General features: G+C 35.7%; 2 protein-coding genes across 6 annotated transcripts in view; one reads left to right on the top strand and one right to left on the bottom strand.

Moving 5' to 3' along the window:
• TMEM117 (transmembrane protein 117) overlaps window positions 1–17,956 on the bottom strand; it is a 498,555-nt gene that overhangs the window by 264,040 nt on the left and 216,559 nt on the right. The window lies entirely within an intron of this gene.
• On the top strand, window positions 929–1,419 carry LOC112678206 (cytochrome c-like). The gene is given in 2 exon segments (XM_035707070.2): window positions 929–1,045; window positions 1,047–1,419. Coding segments are annotated over 2 exon segments (315 nt in total). The 5' UTR covers window positions 929–950; the 3' UTR covers window positions 1,267–1,419.

Consider the following 17,956-nt stretch of genomic DNA (forward strand, 5'->3'; position numbering starts at 1 on the left):
TCTTTTTATTACCACTTCATGTTTTATACAGCAGTTCTTAAAGCATTGTCTGGGGGCCCTGTAGGTACTGAGACCTTTTTAGTTCTGCAACAACAAAACTATTTTTATAACAAAAATCACCTGTTACTTGACTTTCACTCTGATTAACTCAAGCGTGCAGAGGGTTTTTTTCAGAGGCTAAGTGATATATGATGACATCATCACTATATCAGCTTGTGGAATGGTGTGCTTGTGCCCATTCATGTTTTCCTGAATTTTCCAAAGTAAATCTTTGCGGTCCTCAGTAATTGGTAAGGGTGGTCCTGATATCAAAACATTTGAGAACTACTATTTTGTAAGTGTCGATCTCCTTAAATGCACTTTAAAAGCAAATAAAACATGCATCATTTGCTCCTTTGGAAGGTATATGTGTAGATTATAGAGAGAAACATCTTTAACTGGAATACACTTGGGAGCTTATCTTTTAATGTTACACACTTGTGAGTTTAAAAATAATACAAATGGAAAAGAAAAACATTTCAACTTCTGTTATATCTACTAAGGTGGTTACTGAGTACTTTTTATATTGAAGATACTGCTCTAAGGCACATACAAGGAAAGTCCAAAACATTTCTTGCTCAAAAAACCTTGAAACAAACAAAAAACAAACAAACAAACAAAAAAACGTTGAAACAATTAGCAAACATAAGAGTATTTTATAGAGAAATAAGAGATATGTGGATCAAAATTCTCACTGAGATTTTTTTATAAAATTAGTAAAGACAAAATTTGGAACTTAAATGTTCTGTGTGGCACAAAAAAAAAGTAAAAAGAATTAGGATAGGAATACATCTATGTTAGTAACCAGTTTTATTTATAAAGCCATAATAATAATGAATATTGAGAGAGCGGGATGTCCAGCTTGCGAGCTGGCATCTTCGTTTCGCGCGCAACAGAAAAGTGATTCAAAAATGGGTGATGTTGAAAAGAGCAAGAAGAGTTTTGTTCAGAAGTGTGCCCAGTGCCATACTGTGGAAAAGGGAGGCAAGCACAAGACTGGCCAAACCTCCATCGATTATTGGGCAAAAGACAAGTTAGGCCCTTGGATTTTCTTACACGGATGCCAACAAGAACAAAGGCATCACCTGGGGAGAGGAAACCCTGATGGAGTATTTGGAGAATCCCAAGAAGTACATCCCTGGAACAAAAATGATCTTCGCTGGCATTAAGAAGGCAGGGGAAAGAGCAGACTTAATAGCTTATCTCAAAAAAGCCACTAAGGAGTAATAGTTGGTCATCATTTTATTTATTACAAACAAAAATGTCTCATGACTTTGTTTTATGTGTACCATATTTAAATTGATCTCATTGACCAGAATTTAGATCATGAGTGGCTGATAGAATGTTTCTCTTGGACAGTCCTGATTTAAATAAGATTAGCTTGTGGATTTTTAAATGAATATGATCAGTTTTTTGAACTTTGATAGTAATTCTGGTTCAGCAAGTGCTGTCACTGTTTTCTCCTTCTAAAAATGTGATTGGAAAAATAATTTTTTTAAATATGATTGGAATTGATTAGGATGTGTAGCTTTTCACAGAGATGGTAAATGCCACCTCTAAATTTATAGATTGGTTTTATATTTAGATTTATATAACTGGTTATATTAATATATTTAAATACTGAGGAAATTCCTTCACTGTCTCAGAACACCAAGACTCAATTGTGTTTCAAGTTGTGTTCCCTAGCCTGTTAAAGGCAATGGCTGAAGATAAGCTGGCAGTGTCCACTTTATCTTTTTGGTCTTAACTATGCCAATTTACTTAAAATTCCTTACATCTAAAAAATAATAATAATAATGAATATTAACAATAAAAATTAAATAAAAGTTTGTTGGCCTTGGGAACAAGACTTAGTAGTTGGCCCTGGTTGTTGTAATAATAACCCATAAGTGTTGTCTGGCCTCATATACTATGCTCATGCATTATAGTGATAAAAGTGAAGACTATTTCTAAAAATTGGGCTTCACTGTTTTGTTTGATATTATAAGAACTCACCAAAATCTCAAATACACAGTACAACTACTTATAAATGGCCCTTAACCATCTGAATCTCTGATTTATCCAGACAGATTTTTGTTTGGGATTTGAGCCAGAAGTACAGAAAGTCAAGCAGGTCTGAATCTGAATGGAATCTGAATATAAAGCCAGCCTGGAAAACAAACCTAGCTCTGGAATGGAAAACAGGACCAAAGTAGGATGTAGGCAGGAATCAAAAGCTGGAAGCAATATCCAGGACTCCTGAGCCAAAGCATTTTAAACATTCAATACCCTACTGAAATAAAAGCTATAGCAGAGAATAGCACCATTTTCCATTGTTAGTTTTCCAGGTCACGCTTTGTTAAAACTGATAGCTGGGAATAAATTGTTCTTATATGACTTATAGCAGAAAACCCTGGTAAAGGGAAAAATTTATGCAACTTAAAACTCCATACTATAGAATAACTTAAGAGATCATTTTAGGGTCCATAGAAAAGACTAGAATAAAGTCACTTTTAGTAAAATTAGTCCTGACAAAGGTTGAATCAAGAAAAAGGCTAGAATTAGGGCATGATGTAATGGCTTTGAGAAATCTTGATATTTCTCTCTCTCTCTCTCTCTCTCTCTCTCTCTCCAGAAACTGCATCCAAAAGAATTTACAATTTTAAAAGGAGCTCTATTTTATTTCTTCTCTTTCTCCTCTTTGGACAAGATAGAGACATAAGATTAGGACAAACAGGACAATATTTTTACACATTTTATAATTTTTATATTCAGGAATGGTTAGGCACGGGAATAAAAATCACTTGTCCCTTCCATGAAGAAGAACATTATATAATTTCAAAGTAGTATAGATGTAATGAGATAATATACAAAGGCTAAGATTTATTATTAGCAACTATTATTCACAGATAAGAAAGTACCATTTTGCTTTCCCCTAAATGTATTTTTCCTCAATCTATTTTCTGCATTGTTGAGAATGGACTTCTGAACCCTACAGGAGAGAGTGAAGGTGGTCTACTTTCTACTTTTGAATGTATATCCAAAACAAGTTCTCCACTGATAACTCGGTGACAATGAACCAGATACAGTGGTTTTATAACAGAGCCCCCCCAGAACCACTAGCCACCTTGAAAATGATAATGGCTTCATGAGTTTTATTTAGAAGTCCAAATGAATACATATTATGTTTCACTGGCCAACTATATTTCTTAAATCTGTGATTTCAACATAAATATGCCCTAGATCACTTACTAATTCAACCAGAACAATATTTACTGAGCACTTATTATATATTAAGCACTTTCCTAGGTGCTATGTAGATAAATGAGACAAAGTTCCTATCAAATAGATTTTCAGCTAATTAGGGGAAATAAAACAAGAGTAGCCATCCAAAAAAAAAGCAAAAAAATGAGAGCTTCCCTTACATTTAAAATAAAAGTTTAGTAAGGCAGCCTTATGAATTAATAGCAAAACATGACATGCCAAATCTGTAAAGATCTGTAACAACATAGAATCAAAACTCATTTTCTTCATCGGTGACCTTTAATGAGCACTTACTATATGTCAGATTGCGATCATTTAATCCTCAGAGCATCCCAGCTGAAGGTGATTTTCAGGAATTCTACTAATACTAGATGGTACAGAGAAGCCAAAGTCTCAGAGAAGTTCTCCCATATGAAGCTTCCTTACTGGATTTAAGATGAACCTTCACCCTGCTTAGGGAGTGCTGGTTTAAATGTCTGATGATACCAATAGGGTAGAGTCCTCTCTTACACAGGAAGCAAGAGGACAAGAATATATTCAGCACAGAATCCATCCAATACGGTCATTGTTCCACCACTGTAAACACATGAAATCAATGCGTAAATTAAGCTTAGTATGGGGGCCTGAAATCCAGGGAGGAGCGTTGAAAAGGACAGGTCTTGGGAATACAGGCTGCCTCACTAGGTAGAAAAGGTGAAATGAATAATTATACCCAGATAGTGACCTTTTCCCTGCGGATGAAAGAATGAAAGACACCTAACAAAAAGCTCAGGCTTCAAATAATACACTCTCTTCTTACAGCTGAAATACCACTTTAGGGCACAATTGGATTTTAAAGTTGTATTTTAAAGAATTACAATAATTAGAATAATGATGTTTAAGTAGCTTTTATACTGATATTATGTTACCACTGACAATGGCATAATTCTATTCTACTGGCAAAAGCCTAAAAAACACAAAAAAACTGCAGGTATAGTAGTAATGGTTTAAGTACTCCAAACTTTTTTTTTTAACTTTTAAATTCCACAGATACTAGAAGACTTGTCAAAGTACAAAGTATAATATAAATGATAATTAATTAATATAAAATAAGACTGTCAGGGTTCAGTCTATTAAGCGTCTGCCTTCAGCTCAGGTCATGATCCCAGGGTCCTGGGATTGAGCCCCATGTCAGGCTCCCTGCTCAGTGGGGAGTCTGCTTTTCCCCCTCTCTCTCCCCCTCTCCTTCCCACCAACCCACCCACCCCCTGCTTGTGCATGCACACTCTCTCTCTATCTCAAATAAATAAATCAATCCTTTATTTAAAAAAAAAAAGAGAACTGAAAGGCTTCAGGATAAAAGACCACTCTTAGTTCTAGGTTTAAAAAACAGTAATATATTTCTAGCTACTATATATATATATAATATATATATATATATTATATATATATAATATGATTTAGTCTGTCATCTACCTTTGAACTCAGTATTTAGCCAGAGATAGACATTCTCTGTTGGGACTATTTTTTTTTGTTTTGTTTCGTTTGGTTTTTTTTGTTTTTTTTTTTGTTTGTTTGTTTTTGTTGTTGTTGTTGGGACTATTTTAATAAAAACTATCACTGCTTTACAGAATCCACATAATTTTTTTGAAACCATAGTGGGTTTCAAAATATTTTGCTGGTGTTTTTTTATTGTATTTAAGGGTAATTTCATTTTGGAAAATGAACCAAAGGGAGGGGGTAAGTGGATCAAAGATTACAAGATAAAAGGTGTTTCACAAAAGAATATGCAATAGTAATAAAAATATAAAAAGATGTTCACCCTTATGAAGAACTTATACACTGAACATGAAAAATCAAATAATCTGATTTTAAAATGGGCAGAGCACCTGATAGATACAGGTGGCCAACAGACACATGAAAAGATTCTCAACATCAGCAATGATCAGGGAAATGCAAACCAAAATCACAATCAGAAACTTTTCAGAATGGCTTGTAACAGAAAGACAAAAAAATAAAAATAAAAATAAAAAAATAACAAGTGTTGGTGAGGATCTAAAGAAAGAGGAACTGTTGGTGAGAATGTAAGCTGGTACAACCACTGTAGAAAAGAGTATTGAGCTTCCTCAAAAAGTTAAAAATAGAAGTCCTATATGACCCAGTAATTCCACTACTGGAGAACATTTCTGGAGAACAAAAACACTAATTTAGTTTGCTTTCCCACCAACAGTGCAAGAGGGTTCCCCTTTCGCTACATCCATGCCAAAACCTGTTGTTTCTTACGTTGTGGAATTTAGACATTCTGACAGGTGTGAGGCTGTATCTCATTGTAGTTCTGATTTTCTTTTCCCTGATGATGAGCGATGTTGACCATCTTTTTATGTGTCTATTGGCTATCTGGATGTCTTCTTTGGAGAAATATCTATTCATGTCTTCTGCCCATTTTTTAATTGGAATATGTGGTTTTGGGGTATTGAGTTGTATAAGTTCTTTATGTATTTTTGATACTAATCCCTTATCAGATAGTTATTTGCAAGTATTTTCTCCCACTCTGTAGGTTGTCTTTGAGTTTTGTTGTTTCCTTTGTGGTGAAGATGCTTTTTATTTTGATGAAGTCTCAATAGTTTATTTTTGCTTCTGTTTCCCTTGCTCAGGAGACAGATCTTGAAAGAAGTTGCTATGGTAGATGTGAAAAAGGTTACTTCCCTTGTTCTTTAGGATTTTTTAGTTTCAGGTCTCACAGTTACATCATTCAACCATTTTGAATTTCTTGTTGTGTGTGTTGTAAGAAAGTGGTTTAGTTTCATTCTTTTGCATGTTGCTGTCCAGTTTTCCCAAAATCATTTGTTGAAGAGATTGTCTTTTTCCCATTGGATATTCTTTCTTGCTTTGTTAAAGATTAATTGACCATACAGCTGTGGGCTCATTTCTGGGTTTTCTATTTTTTTATTGAACTATGTGTCTATTTTTGTGCCAATACCATACTGTTTGATCACTACAACTTTGTAATAGAACTTAAGTCTGTAATATAACTTAAGTCTGCAGTTTTGCCTTTATTTATCTAGGATGTTTGGCTATTCCAGGTCTTTTGTGGTCCTGTACATATTTTAGGATTGTTTGTTCTAGCTCTGTAAATGCAAACTGGTACAGCCATTCTGGAAAACAGTATGGAGTTTCCTCAAAAAGTTAAAAATAGAACTACCCTGCAATCCAGCAATTGCTCTACTATATATTTACCCAAAGGATACAATAATACTGATTCAAGGGGATACGTGCACCCTGATGTTTATAGCAACATTATCCACAATAGGCAAGTTATGGAAACAGCCCAAGTGTCCATTGACTGATGAATGAATAAGGAAGATGTGGCTTATATATATATATACAATGCAATATTATTCAACCATAAAAAAGAATGAAATCTTCCCATTTGCAACAACATGAATGGAACTACAGAGTATAACAGTAAGGGAAATAAGTCATTCAGGGAAAGACAAATACCATACGATTTCACTCATATGTGGAATTTAAGAAACAAAAAAAAAAAAATTGAGCACAGGGTAAAAAGAGAAAGAGAAAGAGCCAAACCAAGAAACAGACTCTTAACTACAGAGAACAAACAGATGGTCTCCAGCAGGGAGGTGGGTGGGGGATGAGTTAAATGGGTTTTGGGGATTAAGGAGGGCACTTGTGATGAGCACCAGGTGACGTATGCAAGTGTTGAATCACTATATTGTACACCTGAAACTAATATTACACTGTGTTAACTTACTGGAATTTAAATAAAAACTTTTTTAAAAGATGTTATTTACTTACTTGAAAGAGAGAGAGCATTAACAGGGGGAGGAGGAGGGAGAGGGAGAAGCAGACTCCCTGCTAAGCAGGGAGCCTGGTGTGGGACTCAATCCCAGGACCCAGGGATCATAATCCAAGTCAAAGGCAGACACTCAACCAACTGAGCCACCTAGGTGCCCAAATAAAACCTTTCTTAATAATCCACTAATTTAAAAAGAAATGTGCACCTCTGTTTTTACTGCAGCATTATTTACAATAGACACAATAGTGTCTATAAATAGATGAATGGATAAATAAGACATAATATATACATATTATACACATATGTTAGTATATATATAATGGAATATTAATCATAAAAAGAATGAGATCTTGCCATTTGAGACAACATGGAAGGACCTAGAAAGTATTATGCTATGTGAAATAAATCTGAAAAGGCAAATATCATATAATTTCACTTATATGTGGAATCTAAAAATGAAACAAATGAATAAACAAAATAGCAGAAAAAGACCCATAAATAGAGAATAGGATTGCCAGAGGGGAGGGGAGAGGAGATGGGCAAGATGGGTGAGGAAAAATGGGAGGTAAAGGCATCCAGTAATGGAATGAATAAGTCATGGAGATGAAAAGTACAGCATAGAGAATGTAGCCAATGGTAAATTAATAGGGTTGTATGGTGGTGACAAGATGGCAGCTACACTTGTGGTAAGCGTAGCACAACATAAATAGTTGTTGAATCACTCTGTTGTACATCTGAAACTAATATAACATTGTATGTCAACTATACTTCAATTGAAAAAAGATGTTCACCCTCGTTAGTAATCAGGGAACTGAAAATCAAAAGTATAGTGAAATCAATTTGCCCCAACAGATTGGCACAAATTAAGAACTCTGACAATAAAAAAAAAAAAAAGAACTCTGACAATACCAAATGCTAGTGAGGATATGGATCAAATGGAATGTTGCTACTGGTAGCATAAATTAGTTTAAACATTTTTTTTAAGATTTTATTTATTCATGGGAGACACAGGAGAGAGAGAGGCAGAGACACAAGCAGAGGGAGAAGCAGGCTCCATGCTGGGAGCCCAACGTGGGACTCGATCCCAGGACTCCAGGATCACGCCCTATAGTATGTTCATGCTATAGGATATTTTACCACAGGGAAAAATGCATGAAGTACAGCCAGATAAAGTATCAGGAATGAATAAAACAAATTATAAAATTTCAAAGATAAGCAATATTAAGCAATTTGGGGGGAGTTACGATACATAGAACTATTTTTTAAATAAGGCATGAGGATAATGAAAACAAAATTCAAAATAATTACTATCTCTGAAGGGATCCAGGATGATGCTATTCATAGTGTTCTCATTCTTGATTTGGGTGGTAAGATTCATTATATTGTTGTGCTATATAACACACCTGCATGTTGCCTGCATAATTTTGTAATTGTAAATTGCTATATTTAAATATCTTTAAAGATTCGCATGTTAAATCATTTCACATTATTATTGTTTCATAATTTTAATTATTTCCAGTTTTTCTCCTTGATTGCCTAGAAGTACCTTTTTTTATGTAACTCATTTTCTTAATTACACTGTATTGATCAATTATTTACATGTGCTGTGAAAAGTCATGGAAGAAAAGGTAACACTATATTTACTATTTTGTTTACAAGAAAAATATTGTATAATATCTGTGTCTATGTCTATATCTCCATAGACAGATTGACTTGGAACAGGATAACCTATAGAAAACAGTAACTACAGAACCTATAGAAAATACTTCCTTCATACATAAGGCAATCATTTAAAGTGGCCAATAGTGTCAATTTAAGTTGCACATATTCCTAGTGAAACAATGTGGAATTTGATTAAGATATCCTTAAAAAACTGTAATTGTTAAATCCTTTTCTAACTCTCAAATTTTTTACACTTACCATAGAACCCATGCTTGTAAGTAGCATGGGTACAATTTTGATTTTGTATCAAATAGTATAAAGATGGATATCAATGTCTAATCTAAGAAAACTGTTCTGGGCCACCTGGGTGGCTCAGTGGTCGAGCATCTATCTGCCTTTGGCTCAGCTCACGATCCCGGGGTCCTGGGATCAAGTCCTGCATCAGGGGGCTCCCTGCTCAGCAGGGAGCCTGCTTCTCCCTCTGCCTAGGTCTCTGCTTCTCTCTGTGTGTCTCTCATGAATAAATAAATAAATAAAATCTTTTTTAAAAAAGAAAACTCTTCTATGTATTTTACATATGCACAAGTATTATGGTCATTTTTGTTCAATCTTATATCTCAAATAAACAGTCTAAAATTTCATAAAAAGAAATTAAATGGTGTTTTAATATTTATCTAGAAAAGTTTTTCTGCTATCCCTCTTCATTCTAAAAGGTTTTTAAGTTTCTCACATTAAGAGTTCTGTAACTGACTCCCTCTCACACTAATGCTGGCCCTGACTCTAAGTAAGACCTTAGTGTTGTATATGTGACTTATTAAATTATGTTGATGTGATTTGATTAATGGAATTGTGAGACACTGTGTTTCTAATTTACACAGCTTCCAGGAAAGAACCTGCTTGATGAGATTAGAGATTTATTTGTTTACTAACGCAGTCAGAAGTTTTGCATTTTGGACTTACTCCAGTCTCAAAAGAAGTCCCAAGGCAGTCATTTACTTTAAAAACAATTATAATCAATAATCATGGAAGTCTTAGAACTTAAAGAGTCAATCAGAAGAAAACCATTCTACAGCAGAAATCTCAGATTTATATTCCAAGGCCATCTAATTATTGATTCTCTACAAATCAATTTCTTTATGTGTAAATGGCTGATTACTGATCACAGAAGCTTCTGTCTCTCGGTGTGAATAATCATAGAGATTTGCATATATTTTTAATACTGCACGGCACAGAGGAACCATAAAAAATGAATTGGGAACATGAAATACTAGAACACCACACATCTAATTAGGATTACATTTAGCTGAGCTAAATCAGACACAAATTTGTGATTCCACAAATGTATTGTTTTCAAATTTTGGCAATGAATTACTTCAGGGACATGACAAATATTACTAGATCAAAGAAGTTTTCAAAACTAGTTTAAACTAAATCAGAAGAAAAAGTACATGGATAAAATGGATTATTCTTTTAATACTGATCTTCTTCAGCTTCATGTGTCAATTTATTCCTCTATTTCTTGAAAAAATATTTTCTGGGAACCTACTACCTGCCATGCAAATGCCAACGCAGAATAATACCATCCCTGCTATGATTATGTGCTCATAATGTTAGTGCATAAATAATTATGACATAAAGTCTAGTTTAACTACCAAAACTTACTTTTTCATTATGCAATCATGGATCAAAATCAGAAATTGAGTATTACGGAACAGAAATTGGCAAACGTTTTCTGCAAAGGGCCAGGTAGTAAACACTTTAAGCTTTGCAGGCTGGATGGTCTCTGTTGCAACAATGCCACCCTGCCATTGAAGCCTAAAAGCAGCCATACATAAATAAAGGAGCATGGCTGTGTTCCAATAACTATGCACACTTAAATCTACCTTTCATATCATCTCCAAGTGTCACAAAATATTTTTCTTTTGTTTTTCCCCAACCATTTAAAAACGTATTCAAAGTGATTTGTCCATTCGCTCAACTTTTCTCCTACGATTCTGTTAAAGTCTCCTTTATTTAGTTGGTAGCCAGAAGTTTTGGCATTATTATAACTAGCATCTTATCTTCTAGTTCTTGAAGCATGGACAGGACTTGGAGAGGTAGTGATGGGAGAAAAGCAGTCTAGTCAGAGAGACAAACCTTAGGGACAACCCACAGCCCGCAAAAGCTTAGAAGAATAGAAGAGTTTCATTTGTTTGAAACCAAAGCTATCTGGAGAGAGCTGCTAGGGAATAAGGATAAAGCAAGCAGTAGAAGGACACAAACAGCCCATTGGGGAGTTTATGTTCCAGACATTGTAGAATATGCTGGTTAGAGGCATGGATTATGGCATCAGGCTGCCCCTATCCCAGCTCGGCCACTTATTATTTATAATATAAATAATATTATAAATAATATAATTTATATTATAATATAATCTGGATCTCTCTGTTTCAGTTTCCTCACTGATAAATGGGGAGTGTAATAGTGCCAACCTCATTAGAGTATAGTGAAGATGAAATGAGTTAAGACGTGTAGCACCTGGTCTGGATAAGAATTCAATAAATGTTAGCCTTATTAAAAAAAAATGTGAAAATCATTCTTAGTTCATGCACCATACCAAATGAACAGAATCTGGCCCATAAGCCCTGGTTTACCGAACCTGGCTTAGAATATATTCTCTTTTAGAAAAATCTTTTTCTAAAAGGTATCATTTCTATGCATGACATTAAAAAAAAAAAAACTGTTTCTCATATGGTTTTAAAGGTTCTAAGATGGTATTTTGGGAGGAATTACCAAGCCTCAACATACTTAGAGAAAAACTCCTTTATTACGTTTAATTTGAATTCATTTTAAAAAGAACCTCTCTGAGGATGAAGACTTTTGTAGTATGTTTCCCCTCACTCTCCTAAAATCCTATGTTGAGTTCTTCGGATCCACCTTATCCAAAATATCTTGATAGATCTTTAAACACTGGAATTTAAACAAGTAAAAGCAAATATATTGCAAGTTGAGTCAAAGTGCCTTCCCTGTGGTTCATCTAATCATGCATATGCCCTTGAGCTGCCCACGGAGTACATCCTCTGTTGCAAATGACCCACGGTGGGTGAACCAGCTGTGTGTCATAAGCGGTGTCGAAATGGAATATCCAGCCGAGGAGAGTCGCTTTTCCTAGAATGTTAAAGAACTATTTCATGTGTGTTGCATGACAGCTATTCTCAGCTAGCCCATTCAAATTAAATTATTTCATAAGGTTTTATTAACTACCACCAAAAAAATCAGATAATTCTGTGAGATCTTAAATATGTATGGATTGTTGGCACACTCCCTGCTCCAAAGGCATGCTCCTGAAAAACATTAGTTGGCGGGGGGGGGGAAGCACCAATAATATGAAAATGCCTTTTAAATAAATGGTGTTCAATTTATTAAAATTTAACATTTTGGATAATTACATTTCCTTTTTCTGAGTTTTTCTCAGCACAGAAGTTACAATTATTTAATTCCTGTAATCTTCCTTTCTGAATTCTGTCTCTTGGTTTTCCATTTCTTTTGAGTCACTTGCTTATAGGAAATGTCAAGGAAATAGTATTTTCTCCCTCAAGTTTGAGTTTGTATAATATATAAGTACAACAACATATTTCAGTATCAGAGGATTTCTAAAGCTATGTCTTTGAAAAGAAAAGATTTTCTATGAATAAGAAAATAGAAGATATGTACCAGGAGCCTGGAACTGTTGGCAAATGGAATAATCAAATTATGCTGCTGAAATCATTTGTTTAGCTTAAAGGTCTCTGCCAAAATCATGAAGCAGGAACATTCTGCCTCTTTCTCAAGGTCATAACTGCAAGACAAATTATCTTAATGCTTCTAAGTTGTTCTTAGAAAGTAACCCTTCATTTAAAAAAAAAAAAGCTTAAAACATAATTTAGCAATTTAGCAGATGGTATTTCAAAATGAAATCTTCCAGGAGTCATTTTTTTTTTTCAGATCAACATAAAGATGCAGTGAATTAACCACGCTGGGCTGAAGTATGCCATCCTATCTGTTTGGTCACTCAAAGGACTAGAAAATATATAGTTCAAGCCATCGTTTATGTTCTTAAGAAATAAATTTCGCTCAGATCATTCAGAAGTAAGAAAAAAAAAAAACAGAAACAAAACCATGGTCTTTTTGGTAAATATTCTCACACAGACTATAAACCAAGATGGCTCAAACATTAAATGAAAACAGAGCTCTGTAAATTCTGCAAAACTTCAGAGCTCTTGACCTGTTTGCAGCAAGTTGCACCTGTGGAAATGTCAGCTTCGGCACAGGATCCAGTAAAGACACACAGGGTAGAAAGGCAATATAAATGTGACTCATTTGAGCAACTGTTCTAATGAACACTTTCCACTGCCTTCAGCAGGTTAAGAATATTAAAGCTTCGTTCCTGCTGAGCAGGCCTGGATATTTTCTATTTGTTAACTCCCCAGGAACTTGTTGTAATGTCTCCTGGTGAAGATAAGACAGTACTACATTCTGTAGTTGCCAGCTGGTAGGAGCAAAAACACCTGGGCAAAGTACTTGTTAAATGGCATATTTCTTCTCTGTGGCAGGCACGACAGACTAAGAAATCTGCCTCTTAGTTTTTTTTTTTTTTAAATACATTGCCCAAACTGTCAAATGATTGGTTTAAGTCCAATTCTTACCTCCCCGAAATAGGTGGTGGGTTTGATTTCATTGTTTTTGTCTCTTCCATTGAGCTATCTTGCTACTTGTTACAATAAATCTACCATCAGTTCTTTATCCATCCCTGCTCTCAAAGGGTGTTATCTATGACACCAAAGTTCAACTACCAAGGGGACAACTGCTTCTATCCATGAATAATCAGAAATTAACATATTTTTGTGGATACTGATTACTCAAATATGTAACAGCAATGGCTAATTGAAGAGATGTGCTGATTTGCTATCCATATTTAAATCTACAGTATAAATGTAGGATCATGAACAGGATACCACAGCTGCATACTAAAGAGCCTTCAACTTCGTGAGTTTAGAGGTGTGAGCAAGCAATAAAAAAACTTTGTTAACATCACAGTAAGAGTACATTCTTATTTTTTATAAAGAAGAGATGAATTAGTAACATTTTTATTAAGTACTGTTTTTTCCTTGCCTTTGGTGTTATGGTTTGCTTGAATGTTACATTGCTTTATAGATTTTGAAATCCATTTCTTCTCCTGATCAATTAATAGAAGTAAAAGAAGCTAATATGCTGAGGTAACCATAAGTGACAAACTACACTAATTCAGAATATAAGACAGGTCTTAATTTTCGCAACAACCCACCTTTCTCTGATATCATTCCCTCACTAGCCTTTAAAGTACCGCCAGCCCCTACAAATTCCATTCTATTTCTCAGACAGGGCAGAAAATTTCTCATTTGTGTTTTTAATACAGTAGCTGAGGAACCACCTGGCATTTGGCATTTGCCTCCTCTTCCACACACAATGATGTGAGTTCATTTTTGTGGTGGTAGTATCTGTTGCTTGATTCTCTGGGTCCCTCAGGATCTAAAAGGGAACTTGACCACCACTGTTGGCTCTGCCACCTGCACTTGACCAGTGTGAATGAATCTGCCAAGCTATGGTGCTAATGTCAGCACGAACACTGCGGCAGCAAAGCTCAGTTTTGCTGAAGTAAAGGAACCCTCTCCCTAATCTTCATGCTACACTGCATGACCATGGTTCATATAATCCTTCTAATGTCTCCTAGATATTCTCACTTTTATTTTTCCATTTCCCACCCCATGGCACATGTCCACAGCCAGCTAAGCTAACAAACAATGTGAGAGGTCGGCACCATGTATAAGCCAAGCTCAACCTTGAATGAGCTGGTCTGGATTAAGTTCACTGTCTCTGACTCCACCTTCCCATTGGCATATTCTTTCCTAGGAGAATCCTGTGTACTCAAAGATGAAGAAAATATCACCATCTCTGTTTTCCAAATGAATAAGGCTTAGAACAAGACCTGTTACATGTCAGGCTCCTTGTTCAAAAACTATTACAAATTTCAAGATAAGGACCGCAGAGCATTAAGCCAAGAGTAGGGTTCTCCTGCCATGCCTTGTGTAACTGAACGGGTCACATATCCATGAAGCAAGACTTAATCAGAGGAATGGGGGAGCTGAGGCTACACAGCTACTGCATACCTGAATCACGATTTGAAAACAGAGGACTTGAGTAAGGGACAGGTAGGGAGAGATAGGTAGGGGGCTACAGGATCAGGCTCACAGAAATCCCAAAAATACTGAGGTGTAAGGAAACCAGAGATAAGAGCACAAACCAGACCCCCCCCCCCTGCCCTAGGTGTGGGTCAGGAGGGTGTCTTTTTATGACAGTCATCTGTGACCAAAAAAGAATAATCAGACCCCAGTGAAGAAGCCATTAAAGACGTTATCACCAGTCCTCCCTCAAACCAAGACATCACAAGAATGTTAAGGCCACAAGCTCCCTGGTCAGTTCTAAGATTCATTCTTCAACTCCATGAGACAAGAACCTTGCTCTCCTACTTCAGTCTGACTCCAGCCAGCACGATGCTCCTATATTCAAGGTTACCAGCTCCTCCATTCCCCATGCAATATCCCCATTGTCCTTTAGATATACCTGGTCTTGGTCAAACCTAAGGGGAGAACGTAGCTCAGGTTCAAGATGGCAACAACAGAGGAGTCTGGTCTAGTCTCTTACACAGATACACAGGTTCCTGCTGAACCAGTTTAAGAAGCCAGAATTTATTACCATGGAAAAGCACAAGAGTAAGAAAACACTCAATTTCTGAGAAAATTGAATGGACCTTTGGAGCAAAGAAGAGACAGACTAGTAAAAACACTGCATTCAGGTACGTGAATAACAGTTCTTATCCCTCTCCATTTTTTTTTTCCTAAATTACCTTCAAGTAAGGAATGCTGCCATATTCCTAGGGATTCTAGGAAGAGAAATTCCAACCTTGGAAAGGTCCAATCTTGCCTCTTCCTTTGAAATTCTTCTACTAATTCTGAGGTATTCTGAATTTTTCTAAGAATTATAGTTTTTACCTAAACGTGGTATGTTTATATGTCAATATATGTTCTAATAAAATCCCAACTCAGATCAGGAATTAAAGCCTCATTTATATCTGTTACTTACCAGCAGTGAAAATGATGAATTTGCATATCTCTCTGAGCTTTAGATCTGATCGAGATAATGCCTAGCAAATAAGTATTCAATAAATATTAATTTTCATTTCTTCCTTTTATTGCATGACTAAACCCATGTAAGCTTACTGTTTTGTAGGAACTATGCATTTATTTTCAATATTAACTAAGAAATGACTAGTGGTAGGTATTTGATAAATAAAAACTATACTCAGGCTGCCCCATACATTTCCCTATTTACCCAGAACTCAGGTAAACATTTGTTGTCTCAGTTTATTAATAAAGGATCCCTTTTTATTCTCAAAAGTGCCCCATCCTGAATGATAGATTTTATAATCATGCTGACTATAATGCACCTAGTAAAACTTCCAAAGTTACCAGTCCTCCCGTTCAGATAAATTGCTTTTTACAAAAATTATTTTCTTTGTGACTTTACAAATCAATGAGAAAACAGGGAAATGACATTCATTCATCAACATGGATAATCAGCACTTACTTCCTTTAGGCATGTAAGAACAATAAAAATCAAAAACACAAAATCTCTATCATTAGTTTCATTATCTTGTGTGTATGTATCTTTTTTTTTTCTTTTTTGCCTTTCCGAAATGGCTCAAGGACTAGAAACATTAAGAACCATGTTTCTAGATTAAATAATCACAGATCCTTTAATTCTTCCTTACAGAAGTAATTGTCCTTTTTCTTCTGCCACTTGTGTTTTCAACATTTCTTGACTTGTAGCTCAAAATTAAGTATTGACCACTGCAGGTCAGTTTGCAAATACAGTCAGAGGGTGACTTCATACTTTGTCTATACCCTCTCTTCAGGCCTGGCTCTTCAGAGAGGTTCCCGCCAACCCCTCTCGCGTCCAACAGCACTTCTGTTGTTCTCACTGACCTGGTACTCACCATCCTCCCTTTCAGTGTGCTTTGAAGTAAGGATGGAACTGTGTCCCCAGCTGTACTACAGGCTCCTTGGGGGAGGTTGAGAAACCTCAATAATAATATTACTTGAAATTTATTAAATATGAAATATATGCTTCAAATTCTTTAGTTATTTAATCTTTGAAAAGATCCTTTATATCATACCTACAGATATTTTTCTAAAAAAATGAGGCTCAGAGGAGGGCAGTAACTTGCCTGAGTTTATTTACCTCGCTGATAGGAAGCAGAGGCAAGACGTGGCCCACAGTCAGTCTGACTGAAGTCCATGCTCCTGGACTCGGTCACTTTCTTTACAGAGCCTAAAAATTACAGTTCTCCAGGAACCAGGTATGGTAAATGCTCAAAGAGATTTCTTAATGTGTTTAAATAAGCTTATAATATAGAATAGGTAAGCAAATTTTAAAGGTTTTCAACAGAACACCAAAACAATGTGATTTTCTAAAATCAATTCTTTTAATCAGAAATTATTTATCAGCTCAGCACCTGACCCGTATCTTACAAACAATAGCCACTCAAACATTTCTTGAACAAAGGAACAAACTTATATTCAGGACTATAGCTGTGGGTCCTTTGTTTTGTTCTTTTCCATTGCCAGGTTGAGCTCCCTATATAAAACAAACTCCTGCTCAGTCGACTTCAGGTCTGCATGACATCCAGGAGACCTGAACACTTGGCCTCAATGTGGATTTAGTGGGTTTGGCCAGAGAGGCAAGAACCGATCACAAAAGTAGCTCAGAACCTGATTCTTGTCAGAAAAAGACAAGAGGCAGAAGACAAAAGATGTCCTCTCTACTAAGAATTCAGAAAGCAAGCAAGCAATGGGGATGTGAAGTCTGCAGTTGACACGAGCAATATTTTTAGCATCCTCTGAGAATCTCTTCTAGTGTGTCTGGCTGTGTGAGGAAAATAAAAAATTACAGAATCAAAGTAAGGGGAAAAAGTAAAGAAAGCAGCCTGTACATCTCCCTCTTTGTATTTTTTTGTTGTTGTTAATTCCTGTATTCCTACCTAGAGAGGGGGCTACTCGTATTCCATGTCATCTCTAAGTTCTACATGCCAAGTTGGAATAAATGGCAAAAGTCTCCATTGGAGAAAACCTGTTCATCTTCATTCATGAACAGTGCATCAAT

This window comes from Canis lupus, chromosome 27 (genome assembly GCF_003254725.2).
Source record: "Canis lupus dingo isolate Sandy chromosome 27, ASM325472v2, whole genome shotgun sequence".
NCBI classification, from domain to species: domain Eukaryota; kingdom Metazoa; phylum Chordata; class Mammalia; order Carnivora; family Canidae; genus Canis; species Canis lupus.